Raw genomic sequence first — 14,692 nt, 5'->3', positions numbered from 1 at the left:
ATCTTTTTGAATTCTCAGTTTAGCTTCATTTCATTCACGTGTTATCTAGAGTCCACTGAGCTATGGATATTGAATAAAGGAAAAACAGAGAAGCAGGCATGCACCGTGTGGCCAAAACCATGTGGACATCCCTGGCTACATACTTTTTTAAATTTAAATTTTCTATCCAAATTAGGTAATGAGGTGAGAGGTAAAGTAATACTCATCACACACACACACACACACACACACACACGCACACGCACACGCACACACACAAGGGGTTTGCAAATGTGTAACCAATTAAATTCACAGTATAATGAGATGGTGTGAGCCAGTGGAAAGACTGGGGAAGTGTCATGCCACACTGTGCACTTGATCTGCAAAAACTAAAGCGGGCTACAACAGAAAGCTCAAAAAGTGGGGGGGCGGGGTGGAAAGCTTTATTGGCCCACAGCTTCCGCAGTTGTTCCATCGTGAGCCCTGGAGCGAGAGGCGTCAATGCGAGTCACACGACACCCTTTCACCCGGTGAAAGAGAGAGTGAAATCTGCTCTGTGTGCACGGACAGGTGAGTTGAAGCCATTACCCAGTCTAACAACAGCAAAGTCCTATTCAGAGATGATCCTTATTCAGAGTTTAAAAAGCCGTCCGAGACCAGCAGCTCTCCCATGTGAAAATTAGGATCCACATAGCAATGAATGTGCAGGGTTTACGGCCTGTCCCACTGTTATTCCGATCCCAGTAAATAAAAAGCCAGTGTGCCTGGTCAGGATGCTTTGAGCATCCGCGGCAGCTGACGTGACGCCCTCTACAACAAACTAATGTTAGACAAGACCAGGGAACCAGGAAGTTATACACCTGTAGCTGCTTCCCCATTTACATCACTTTTAAAACTTAGCGCGACCTCGACCATTGCTGGTAAGTAAATCTTCTTTTATGACTATAACTTAGAGCATTTTATTTCATATCATTTTGACACAAAGTGATTTACTCCTATTTTAAATAGGTCTGTTTGTGGAGCGACTCAAGTGTCGATAGTGAGGAAGGTATGTGCCTCTGAAGGAAATGATTGACAGGTTGTTACGCCTCCCTGCAGGGGCAGTTAAAATGTATAAATAACTATTTCGAGTGGACAGCCACCCGCTTAATAATAAGCCACACATCAGTGTTGTTAATCTTTTTCAAGAAGTGTTGTGAAGCCCCATGATGGCAGAGGCTGAGGGGGAAGCAGCGCCCAGTGAGGAGCAGCAGAATCAGCTCCGCGCCTCTACCAGCGGCCCGGGGGACAATCAACCTGCTGCGCGCACTGAGTGCACCGAGGAGCCGGCAGCGGCGGGCGGAGCGCCCCGCTCTCCGCCCTGCGCCTTCCCTGCGGAGTTAGCACCGGACCTGTTCAAATTCAGGAAGTTCTTCGTGTTGAGGGTAAAGACTTTTAACATTTCCACCTGCCGAACAGCCACTCTGTGCTGCCATGAAAGACGGCAGTTCACATGCTTTAGAAATCCTGCATCACATTACGAGTCTAGCCGATTTAAAATGAATAAAATAAAATAAAATCCTATTCTTTTTAATGTCGGGTCAGTACCGGAGTTGGACGCAATAAGAGAAACATTTGCACTGTCACCAGTGGAAAGTAGCTAGCGATAACCAAGTGCTAGCCCTCAGGTACAAGTTTGAGTTACTCTTACTTAGCTAAATATTTACCGTAATATTTTGGTTTTTGGCACGTTTACACTTCCGTTGCTTCTCACATTTAGTTTGCAGCTGTTAGCTACTAACATATTCTTTTAGGGAGACCGGGGAAAGTTGTGACACTTTTTGTGATTTTCGCAAGACCATTTGCACTGTAACAGCCAGTTTGCTGTATTACAAACTTCAGTGTGTCAACTACTGAGACAGTGTATTTAAGTGGCTTGACGAAATCCTTACAGGTTGCAAAATCGATGTGAATAAAGTCACTCCGCTGTAAAAGCCGTTGTTACACAGGCTAGGGACAGTTGTAACGTCTAAAATTCATAATAAATCAAATACTCAAAATGAAAAATATTATCTGTCAATTACATTACTGTGACTATTCATTTTTTTTTTAAATAATGAAGAAGGGAGGCCGTCAAATTATACTGCAAGAAAATTATTTTATGGGTAGAACACATCCTCGAAAAGCTTTGAACATGGAATCAAAATGGATAGCACAAATCGGCTGCCTGTGTCAGGCAGTTTCTCAGTCGGATCTCCTGGAGAAAATGCTCCAGGGGTTCCAGTACCCTACTCTGGGAAGTGATATGGATTTGGATCCCTGGCACGCCAGCCTCTGCCCCTTCTTGTGAAAAACGGAACAGGGTGGCAGTGGATTTTGACCTCTCCAGCAAAACAACTGGGACTCCACTGACTGCTACCATGCAACTGATTATCATTAACTTAGCACGCAATCTAGTGTACGTAGGCTTTTAGGTTTTTAAAATATAAATAAAACTAAACGGAAATGTACTTGGTTCAGGGACGGTTGTAACAAGGCGTAACGACCGTGAACCAATCTACTGCTAGTTTGACACATGTTAGCCATTTCTAGTTTTAGCTTCCAAAACACTGATTTTAATAATACTTGGTTGGATTCCTAGACATCTGATATCAGGACACTATCCAAAAAATACATGTGATAGAAAAGTTACAATTTGACCTTTTGCTGTTAACTTTCTCTGGGAGTTTCAAATGTGGTCCCTTTCTTGTATACGAGAAGACAGTCTAGCTGAGCGTGTGCAGAGTGTATTCACTCAAGCTTGTGTCCGATTGGAGGGATTCAACGTGTTACAGTTGTCCCATGTTACAACCTTCCCTGGTCTCCCTGTTATGTGGAAGAGACCGTGTACAACATTAAACATAAATGTTAACTTAGCATTTATCAGAATAAATTTCTATCTGCAGCCACTCTGCAGGTGTCAGTTAAAACACAAGACAGTGACAGAGCAGCCCCGAAACAGTCATTCAGGATACTTGAGGAGTGTATGAAACATGATTCATTATCTATCAGTAGAGATTAAAGATTAATTTTGATACTGTAACTGCAATCAGTACATGTTCTTTGGAGACTATAATGTGAAATTAGGATGTTATGAGTGTGTTGATTAAACTCTATATTAGGGCTAGTCATCCTAGCTGGGTGCCCATTTCTAGAGAGAGCAGCCACAGAACTAAATCATCTCCATCCATAGACAGTTTGTCTGACTGTGGACTGATGAATATTTAAACTCCTTGAATTTTCTTTGTAACCCTTTCCAGCTTGATGCAAATCAACAATTCTCGATTGTAAGAGATCTTATTGTGAGAGGCATGGTTCACATCAGGAGATGTGTCTTGTAAATAACAAACTCATAATGTTTTAATTGACTGGGCTCCAGGTTTGATAACTCCTGGCTCCAGTTAGCTTTTGTTGATGTCAATAGCCGAGGGGTTCACATACTTTTTCCAACCTTTGAATCATGTGTTCAGTATGGACAAGAACGATGCAATGATTTGTGTGTTATTAGTTAAAATAGATTGTGTTTGCTCATAACTGTAACATAAAAAAAGATCTGAACATATTTTTAGACCAATTCATACATAAATGCAGATAATTCCAAAGGGTTCACTTTTTTTTCTTGCCACTGTATATCAGTATCTCTGTATCTGTTGGCCAATAAGAAATTGCAGTTCAGAAAAGTTTCTTGCTATTATGTCGCCTCTTGTATATGGACGGTATATACCTCACCATGTTATGCCGTAAAATAACAACACCACAGCTTCAAAAATTTACATAGCGATGAATCAACACCTATATGACACAGTGTCAACAATAAACCGAATATTATCAGTTTCACAAAGGTAGTGTTTGCAGGCCTGTTGTATTGGATTGCAATGGGAAAATCAGTCACACATCCCATGTTGCCAGGCCAGCTCATCACCAGGCTCAGATTACAATAAGACTGTCAGTTGTCCTTAGTTTGAACTCCTAATCTTTTCAAGTTCTCCAACTTGGCATGTAAACAATAAAAAATAAAGTGCAAGGATACAATGGCATGTCGTTAAAAGTGAGAGTGTGTGTATGGGTAGCATTGGAAAACAGAGATGCTTTGAATGTGCAGTGTATCATATACTGAAGCTTTCTCATGTGTCTTCAAATACCTGAGTTACTCACATTTATACATGGAAGCTGCACACTCAGCTTTCTTCATTTCCAGTCATTTTCAGATGCTAGGGTTTCATGTTTTTTTTTTTTTTTATTGTTGTGACACACAGACGCGCTGACATTTTGTTGGAGCACCCGTCCCAGCTGCACATCTGCCTCAAACATTACCCCTTAAGCTTTCTGTGTACACATTGTGATTGTCACAATGGAAAATTAGAAAGTGACACCCGTGCATTTCTGTCTCCTCAGCCTGGCACTCTGAATCAGGCCATCAAAAACGTTGAAGCTCTGGTGAATAAAGAAGTAGACGGCAGCATTCTCAGCATCTGGCTGATGGCAGAGTGAGTTCATGAGACCATTTTCTGTTCCACAGCTTTGTGTTCATTTCAACATGCAGTGTAACATGCAAAGTATGAAAAACTTCTTTAACCTTTAATTTCTTACCAGTTAATCTCATTGTTTGTCTTGTTGGTGACATTTGTACCACTTGTAACACTGTAAACTCCCCCCTCTATTTAGCATTAATAAGCAGCATATAAACACTAAATAAATTGTTCATAGCACACTATAATGTAGATGTAAGCAGAAATAAGGACATTCTTAAGTGTTAATCAAATGTGTTTTTTAACAGTTACAACTTCCCTTACTCTATAAAAAATCTGTAATTGGTGCATTAAAAATGAATGAATGATCGATAACACAGTATAACATATCTGTAATCATTTAGTGATATATGATTTCACACATGAACCAACTCTTACAGTATGTTACAAAGCATTTATTTACTCTTTATAAATGTGTACAAATCCTTCACAGATTAGTTTAACACAGTTTGTTAAGGTCGTCAGAAGTAATGAAGGCAGTTGGAAGGTTCATTCTTGACCTTGGAAATAGTAAATGCTCAAAATGTTCTTAACTCCAGGTCCACTTACTAGAAATTCAAATAATGGAATTAATATTGTTTTGTCCAAACAACAGCCCAAAACCCAAAGATAATCAGTTTACTATCTCCGAAGATTAAAAAAAACAAAAACTTGTAAATATTTATATTTGAGATGCTGAAACCAATTTAATTTTTGTCAGTTTTGCTTAAAAAATTAGTCGATTATTAAATTTGTTGAAGATTAATTTTCTCTCAATCAAGTCATCGACGAATTGTTTCAGCTCTACTTGGTATATGCGAACAGTTGGATTATAATGTGTCATAAACCTCTATTAATTGTTTATAGACCTCTTATAAATTCAATTTTTTTTTCTTTTTTGGAAAACTCTAAAAAAAACACATAAGAATTCCTAAACTGGAGTTACAAGCTTTTCACCTGTGAGAACTGATGGGACTGTAAATACACAGTGAGTTTACAATATTACGTGCTGCTCATTCATAATCGTTAACATATGTACTGGATGACTCCACTGACCTGCTTCACATAGGAAGACAGGAAATAGGAAATTCAATACATGCTGTATATAATATACTACAGTACAGACCCATGATGCCTTAGTGTTATCAGATCCAGACGTCTTCATTAATTAACCTTTCACTCAAGTATCAGTGTTCTTATCAAACCCAAAGCTCTAAGATTACCACACAAGTCAAAGCAGATGTAGTGATCTAACGGACTCACTCAGAGTAAAATGAAGTGACTGCAGGACATTTACCAAGTGCACTTGCAGATGTCAGGTTGTATCACTCCTGCTCAAGCTTTCAGGAAACATTAAGGCTGGCCATGTGAGAATGAATAATACATCCCATTTATGCAGCTCTGTCCAACACACGTTAATGTTTGTCCTACATTTGGCCGGCAGTTATCGTCGCTACAGAAGCTGCTGTAGGATTTCTTGCAACAGAAAGAGTGCATTATATGGTAATTCTGTAACGCTGCTGCTGAATGTTCCCAAGGGAGACCGGAGTATAATGTCAGAAAAGCATGAGAAATTGCTCAAATCTGGCTTTTGCAGAGGATTGTTGCTAGCATTAGAAAGAGTTCGATTTTTTATATTTATAGATTATTTTTGCTTGATTTTATATTTTATTTCCCTTTTATTTTTGCATTTTCTGAGATTGTTTTTATCATATGCGACCTTACTTTTACTTTAAACAAGTAGGTGGGGTTTTTAAATGTAACAAAAACATTACCAAAGTCGTGGTTTTTTTTCCAAATAGTGTCCATAGCAGTGGATAACCATGTTATTAAAAGAGAAAATAAAAAGTAAATGAAGATACTAGTTCACTGAAAGGAATAGCTTGAAATTTTGGCAAATATCCTTATTCACTTTCTTGCCAAGAGTTAGGTGAGAAGATTCATACCACTTTTATGTCTGTACGCTACATATGAAGCTACAGCTACTTCTTGAAGCAGAAGTTACGCATTCCCTATCTAAGAATCTGTAGTGTGTCCTACAGAAGTACATCACTCCAGGCGTCAGTGTCTTTGTCCTGACTAGTGCTGTGTTGTTATGTCAAGCATCAGGGCCACCAATGTGTCAGACCACCCACGGTCTGATCCTGGATCTCTGCAAAACCCCTGTGCCATCCACGATGTGAGTCAAGGTTAACTCATTTCATTAGTACAATCAACGCTCTTCACCCACACCTTTCCCATGAAGGGTTGTTCAGTGAACTGTTTTGTTTTTTTTTTTTTTTTTTTGGCCTACGGCTGCCAGCAGCAGTCAAGAGTGTTTCAGTTGGAGTTGGCCATGTGCACCCGGCTCAGTGGGCTGTAAGAAAGAGAGCCACTCCAAGAAAGTCCATGCCACCACGAATTAGTTGTGTGTGCACAGCGGTGAGGGAGACAGTCTGTGTGAAATTATGCTTTTTGTAACTTCAGTTAATAAGACAGACATTTTTGACACACTTTGAGGGCATAAGAGAAAATGGACTCTGATTTGTTGCTTCAAATGTGTTTCTGTTCATTTGATTTTTCTTTATATTTTTTGGAAAAATGTAGGGACTTAGAAATGTTTGCATGCATATTGCATGATCTTTGCCAAGGGCATTTTTGGAAGTTGTGAAGCTTTTACAGTACATCATTGAGCAGCTTTGCTACACATGTTTTTTCTATTAACTTCAAATAACCTGCAGAATACGAACATCGACACTGCCCTTCACACAAAGACTCACATACACACAGTGAAAATCACTCTCTGCAGCAGTTGTTCAACGACATCAGACCCCCCACAAAGGGTCACAAGATAAAACTGAGGGGTCATGAGATAAGTGGGTCCCAACCTTAGCGAACCCAAAAACAGACGTGTTCAAAGTGTGATGTGTATCTACACAGGTGTGCGCGGGAGAGTTGAAGTCCTTTGCCAATAAACGGCCATAAATCTACTTAGAAATCTCAGAAAAAAGACACTCCTTATAACTGCAGAAGCCGGAGACCAATGCTCTACAGTCTAAACTTAACATTGTAATATACATTCAGTTGTCAGTTTATTAGGTCCACCTATCTCAAAGTAACGCAGTCTAATACAACAGAACAGTTCTGCAAGAAATCCTCCCTTCATGAAGGTCATAATGTTCAGTTTGTGTTGACACTGTAGAGAGGTGCTGCTTCAACTTTATGATCATTTTAGAGGCTGCGGTTTTGTGTTGCTGTTGAACTGTGTTACATTATACAGAGAAATTTTTCTGTTATTTGGCCTACCCTTATTGATATAAGTAGGGTGGACAGCACTGTTGTATTAGACTGCCTTTATTTCAGCTAGGCGTACTAAATAAACTGGCAAACTGATTGTATACCTATGCTTATACCCCTGTATACACTGTATATGCACAGGCATAAGGGGGCGGAGGGGTCAGACACGCCACAGATGTAGGAAAGTATTTTTTTTAAAGACGCATTGGATGTCACATTGACTTTCCAGTCATCCTCTGTCCACCTTCCCTAATTCCACATATAGATACTGGATGTCCTGTATTGTGTGTGACAATTAATATTGTTAAACATAAAGCAAATTTAGTGGTGAATTGAATGAGCAAATAAATTCTGGTTGTTTAAAATTTAATGTGGAGATAAAATATTTTTCACTATAGGTCTAACAGAGTCTCTCGGTTTTTTTGTTTGTTTGTTTGTTTTTCAGGGTTGATCACTGGAACAATGAAAAGGAGCGTCTTGTTTTCATCACAGACAACTCTCTCCTGGTCTTCAAGTACGACTTTGTCATGTTCAACTGTGATCAATTACAGAGGATCCCGCTGAACTGTGTGGACCGCATCTCCCACGGCACCTTCAGCTTCCCAAAGCCCTCCCTTCTCCAGTAGGTCCCCTCATTTTAGCATTCAGTAGTCCTACAGAAGTAAACAGTAAACTTCTATCTTCAGTCCATTAAACCTGCAGCTGTCAGCCATTTTAATACACACACACACACACACACACACACACACACACACACACACACACACACACATATATATATATAAAATGTATATACTGGTAACTGGTTTTGATGTTTTGGCGATCAGTGTAAGTCTACATAAGAACAATTCTTTTAAGAGTTTAGTTGCTAATTAAAAAATAACAACTCTACTTGGAGAATTACAAATATTAGCCCTAATTATCTTCTCTGTGCTCCAATTTGCTTCACAAAAGTAAAATTCCCCCCAAAAAAAATCTCTTTTTCCCAATGATTAACCATTAAGCTCTGCCAAAAAGCATACCTCGTCACATTTTTTGCCAGCATGTGAAGTTTTCGTAACTTTTTAAAGTATTGTATCATACAACACATTCTTTATGTAACAAATTTCTTTAGAAATTCAAATATGTAATGAAAAATGCAACATGCAGCCCTTTTAATTAATTTCAAGATTTCAAGAGTATTAATGATTTACTAAAAAGTATTAACAGTGATTTGTATTGTAAGTGAAAACAGTGACAGGAAGCTTAGGGCAGCTATCTGAAGGCTGTGAGGTGAGAGGGGTACATGCAGAGGATTGGTGCAGGATAGACAAGATCAAACAGGGACACAGGGAACAGCAGAACCGAAACAGGCATGGCAGGGAGAATAGTGTACGGAGAGGAGGAGTAAGGAGTGCATAGCTGTCACATGCAGTTGTCACTCAACTGATTAGTGGCAAAATTAATGTAGTCCTTTCATCAAAACCTTTTAAAGACGGCTCAGGGGATACCAAACCAACTAAAACTAATTTGATGAATAAAATGTAATGTGCTGTGAAGAGCTTAGAGAGCATACCCTTTCTTGGAGGCTTTATCTCTGCACATTACGTTAAATTATACATAAAACGCTCATGAAAGCCACCCGGGAGTCAAACAGTAAAGAGAGAGTTTCAAATAAGAAAGACTCAAGCCTCAAACATTTCCTTTTTCTGTCTTCATCTTCACCGCTCCCACCCTCTTTCTCCCTGTCTTCCTCTTTGTCCCTCCCTCAGGAAGTGTCTTCTAGGTCATTCTGTCTTATTTTTGGCATAAAGTAATCAGTGAGTACATGTACATATGAAAATGAATCCTCCCTACCACTGTAACGTTACAGAAAACTTTGTTTCCACAGTTTCCAAAAGTAATAAAAGTAAGGCTGAGAAAATTAGCTGATGTTACAATCATTTTTCAAAATTACTCATAGTGATAGAGGAGGCCAAATGACATATCTGGACTACTTTAAATTAAAAGAGTAGATTGACATTTTTGGAAATTTTCCTGCACGCCATGCCAAGTAAAAACCACAACTTGTCTTTTCCGTATGTCTGATCGTATGTGGATTAAACACACTTGATACAGTGCATTGATTGGCGAGCTTTAGAGGTGCTAGCAGACTCGTTTCACCTGCTTGCAGCTTTGAGGCTAAGCCATGCTAATCGCCTCCTGACTCTAGTTCCATACTTAAACTGCAATAACTGATTTTTCCAGCCATACTTGAGGGCAGTGGAAAAAAGTAACAAACAACACCGACATATCAGCCTTTAAGCTGGTAAGGCGAACTTGTAAGCAAACAGTTGTCCTTTTACACAACCAGTCTACATGACGCAACATTAGTATTTGGAGTCATGTTTCTAACAACCTGATATGTGTAATTCCAATATTTGCTCTTAATTTAGCTCTGTTTTTCGTCTCAGCGACCTCTTTAACTAACTCCTAGCTCTTTAGCTGCTAAATACTCCACATTGTTCAGTAGCTGGTAACTAACTATGTCTGTCTGCCAATTGGTGGTGGGCCGTGCTTTTTTGTTGAAAACATTTGCTTAACGAAAGTGGTCAGAGTGAACCAAAAAAGTGAAGGCTGGAAAACCAAAAACGTGAACTGAAAGAAGCTAAAATTCTCTGAAGAGATGAGGAGAACTGCAGACCCAGGTGATAATTCACTGTGGATTTGTCACTACGAGGGACCCCTTTCAAATACCGATTGTTATATGATCCATTGTTTTATTGGAATATTTTGTTTCCAAATTTTAGATTTAACAAAACAAGCTGAACACTCAAATCTCACACAAACATGGCCCCAAATCCTCTCCCTGTCCCACCCACCCACTCAAAATATCAAGAGACAGTTTAAACAATCCTGGCTTATTCAGATGACTAATGGTGTATCAATCCTGATAACATTTTAAAATGAAGTCTGATATATGCGTTGGCAAGGTGTCCATATAGGTCAGATAGGGTTGCCAAATCTTTAGAAAGGTGCTGTATTCATTTCTGAGAGAATATGTGATCTTTTCGAGTGGAATGCAACTATTCATGTCCAAAAACCATCTAGCTATGAGAAGGGAATCAGACATCCTCATTTCTTATTTATATCCTGGCTACGCATAAACCTATCTCTTCAGACTTTTTTTGAAAGTTTCTTAAATGTGCATTAAAGGTTGTGATATTCCCTAATGAACAAACATGCGGGTCCATTGGGAGGGTCAATCGTTTAAGTTTTGTTATAATGTCACAGAAGACTTACCAGAAAGTAATTTAGTTTCGTACATGGTCGGGAGCAATGTAAAAACGAGCCTTCCTCTATTCCACATTTAAAACACATATTTGATATCTCAGGTTTGTATTTATATAGTCTCTGTGGTGTGAAATTGAGTTGGTGAAAAAAGTTTTAATGGATCAATCTATATCTAGCATTGATTGTGGCTGACAAACTTTTTTGGCACAAGTCTGACCAAAGCTCTGCATCAATTGTTACATATAAGTCAGATTCCCAACTCTCTCCAGATCCATGAAACCCTGGCTTTTAAGCTACATCCATCAGTAGAAAATATACATTTTTGAAATTAATCTGGGTACATTTTCCTCATGAAGCAGCTTTTTTACATCACTGAGCAAAGGAAAAGTCATTCTGAGTCCCAGAGTGGTTGTAAAAAAAGGGTCTTAATTGTAGATAACAAAAGAAGTTATTGCTGGACAAATCATATTGCCCCTTCAGTTGTTCAAAAGACATCAAGAATCCATTGTCATAACAGTCTTTCAGATAGTGAATCCTCTTCTGGTGCCACATTTTCAAAATCCTGTAGTCCAGAGTCATTGGTATGAGTTCATTCTGTCTCAAAGGTGTTTTGGGTGACAGACTAGCTTCTAGTCTAAGACTCTTGCAGATCTCATATCATATTTTGATTATATGTATCAAAACACGATTATCAGTCCTAGTGATTAGGATCCTTGGGGTCCATTTGTAAATGAAATCACCCGGCAAATTCACTTTTAGAGCATGGTTTACATTGCAATTAAAGCCCACGAGGGAACATTGTGATTCTTAAAAAGAAAAAAAAACAAGTGTCATTTGAGCAGCCAAATAATACTTTTTAAAACTAGGTAGTCCAACACCACCCAGATTATGGTCCCGTCTAAGTTTTTCCATTTAGACCCCTTGGAGTCTTCCATATGAACTGTTTAATACGTTTATTAAGGGTTTTAAAGAAATTCCGTGCTACTGGAATGGGTAAGGGCTGAAAAAGATACAGTAACCTTTTTAATTTAATCAGTTTAACTGAATTTATTCAGCCAATCAAGGTAAAAGATAGATTTATCCATTTATGCAAATCCTCTACTACATTACTAACCAGTGCGGGGTAATTAAATTTATACAGATTTTTAAGGTTATTATCTACTATGACTCCAAGGTATCTTACGCCGTTTGGGGACCATCTGAATAGGTTTCTTTGTTGATACTCAACATAGTCAAAATATGTAAGTGAGAGAATTTCGCTTTTTTCATAATTCAATTTATTTACCCCGTAAGCATCTAAAAGAGTTTGTATCTTGGAAAGGGAACTGTATGGATTTGTCAAATAAAGGATTATATCATCCACTAGAAGTTTAATTTTGTGGGTTGGTGAACCCCCTTTGAGGCCCTTTATGTCTACGTCTTGTCTGATTGCCTCTGCCAGAAGCTCAATGGCTAGGACAAAGAGCCCAGGGGACTAAGGGCAACCCTTTCTACTAGATCTACTCAGAAGAAAGGCAGTGGATATTTTTCCAACGGTGATAATTCTGGCTTGAGGTTTTTCATAAAGTGTACTGACCCAATTAATAAAACAAGGACCAAATCCAAACTTGGCCACAACCCTGAAGAAATAAGGCAAGTCAAGCCTGTCGAAAGTCTTCTCAGCATCCAGAGTAACAGCTATGCAAGGCTCAGCCCTAGAGGCTGCCAAGTGGATAATGTTAAACAACCTACATAAGTTACTGGCAGAGTATCTCTTTGGAATAAATCCAGTCTGGTCTAAGTATTTACTTAATCTGTTGGTTAGAGCTTTAGGTATCAATTTAATACTTTTTTGGGGGGGGGGGATTGCCATAATTATAGCCATGGAGAACGAATCAGAGAGACTTTGAGTTGTGGATGCTAAATTTAAGGCATCCATAAGGAAAGGAATGGGCAAATCCTTAAAACCATCTTCCCCCGGTGACTTGTTAGATTGTAAGAAAGTTAAGGCCTTTTGAATTTCTTTTGAGGAAAATGGAAGATCGAAATTCTTCTGTTCCTCCCTGGTCCAGTTACAGTAACTTGACAATAGATAAATATGATCTGTTGTTAATACAAAAGTATTGACTACAGTCATTTACAGGCATTAGAGCAGTACTGCTCTTCTCACCTAACTCACAACAAGAAACCGTTGACCGTTACTTGTGAGGTATTATTGTTCACATTCAAGAGTGTGAGAAGTCAAGATTTGTAACAACTCTAGATTGAGCAGAGACTCAGATGGTGAGAAATACTCAGGAGGCACTGAAAAGTTCAAAAAAGCAATGTCCTTACTGGAAAGCAAGGTTGTCATCCACAGGTAATCAGGCAAACAATCACAGAGAGGAAGTGGGCAAAAATCCAGAAGTCAAAAAAGAAGGCAAAGTCACAAACTATGAAGACAACACGAGGAGAATGCTGGAAAGCGATTAATGCACTAGGTATAACGAAGACAATCTGGCAAAAAGACAGAGGAAACAGGGAATTATATATACTGTATAGACAGCTTTTACTGACAGGAATACCAGGGGCAGGTAAGGGATTGGAGGAAGGGGAGGATGATCAAGGGCGGGAGACACACGAGGAGGGAACTTAAACAACAAGACAGATGAGTATTTCAAAATAAAACAGGAAAAAATACATGAAACATTTAGGGTATGTTACATAGATAGCTGCTGTTGATTTGTCAGCTGACAGTTGTCATCTGACCACTTGATGTCAGTGTGCACCCTTGGTAGAGACAGTTCAAGGCAGTAGCACGCCACATCACATTTCTTCATGTGTTTGAAGTTGACATGGATGATTCTTCAATTCTGAATCTTTGCTGCTAGAGAGCCTTTTCACTGGATAGGCGGCAACAAATAAGACACCTTTACATTTCAGTAGAAAGGTCGAACCATTTTCTGACCACTCCAAGGCATTGATGTGCGCTAAACCTTGCACATTTGTTTCTATATGTTCTCCAAACTCTGTTTGGCTATAGCAACACTGAATGATAGAGGTGTTACACACAATCACTTGCTTATAGATCTTTTTTTCCTTTTTTTTTCATATTATTGTGCTGTTTACTTAGGATATTAATTTCTATATTGATTATTATCAATATTTGTTACATAAGTAAATTTATGTTACAAAGGAAAAAAAGCACTTTCATGAAGTCTGACCCTAGTGCTCCCAGATCACAAAAAAGAATATCCCTCTACAGAGCGTCTTATTTGGTGTCAGTATCCTCGTCTTTGCTCCATCAGCCTCCCAAAACCTTGATGATGCCAACAGAAAATGTTAGGGGAGCGTCAGTATTTTTAGTCCTGGTGATTTAGTTTTCTTGCACATTCTCCAGGTGCGCCCATGAAGGAAAAAGCACAGTCTATTCTGCATCTGTGGGGAAAGATGTCTTTTAAGTGCTGTCTTTCCAAACTGTCTAGACAAACTAATTACCCAGAACATCATCTATTTTTTTTTATTCTTGTCTGAAAGAGTTGGGTGTGGAGGCTTAAAGAACCCCCACTAGAGGTTGCTTCAGTAACTGTTGTAAAAATATATATATTTATGAAAGTTGGAAATAATCCCAGCACTGCTCTCCTCTGTCTCTCATCTTCCAATCTTTTTTCTGAATAAGGCTTCAGTGGGAATCGTGCCTA

The 14,692-nt window shown here is 38.9% G+C and overlaps 1 protein-coding gene across 3 annotated transcripts in view; it reads left to right on the top strand.

Annotated features, from left to right (window-relative positions):
* The first annotated feature begins 462 nt into the window (after positions 1–462).
* tprg1 (tumor protein p63 regulated 1) overlaps positions 463–14,692 on the top strand; it is a 29,246-nt gene continuing 15,016 nt past the window's right edge. The window contains exons 1-5 of one of the 3 annotated variants that reach the window (XM_040129628.1): positions 463–549; positions 988–1,027; positions 1,168–1,403; positions 4,393–4,484; positions 8,227–8,403. In XM_040129628.1, the coding sequence (XP_039985562.1) occupies positions 1,185–1,403; positions 4,393–4,484; positions 8,227–8,403 (488 nt within the window). In that variant the 5' untranslated portion in view covers positions 463–549; positions 988–1,027; positions 1,168–1,184. Of the gene's footprint in view, positions 900–987; positions 1,028–1,167; positions 1,404–4,392; positions 4,485–8,226; positions 8,404–14,692 lie in introns of all 3 variants that reach the window. The other 2 variants (XM_040129629.1, XM_040129626.1) reach the window with 2 other exon arrangements.

This window comes from Xiphias gladius, chromosome 6 (genome assembly GCF_016859285.1).
Source record: "Xiphias gladius isolate SHS-SW01 ecotype Sanya breed wild chromosome 6, ASM1685928v1, whole genome shotgun sequence".
Classification (NCBI taxonomy): domain Eukaryota; kingdom Metazoa; phylum Chordata; class Actinopteri; order Istiophoriformes; family Xiphiidae; genus Xiphias; species Xiphias gladius.
Note: the sequence above shows the minus strand (reverse complement) of the source record. Positions and strands in the feature narration are given on the sequence as shown.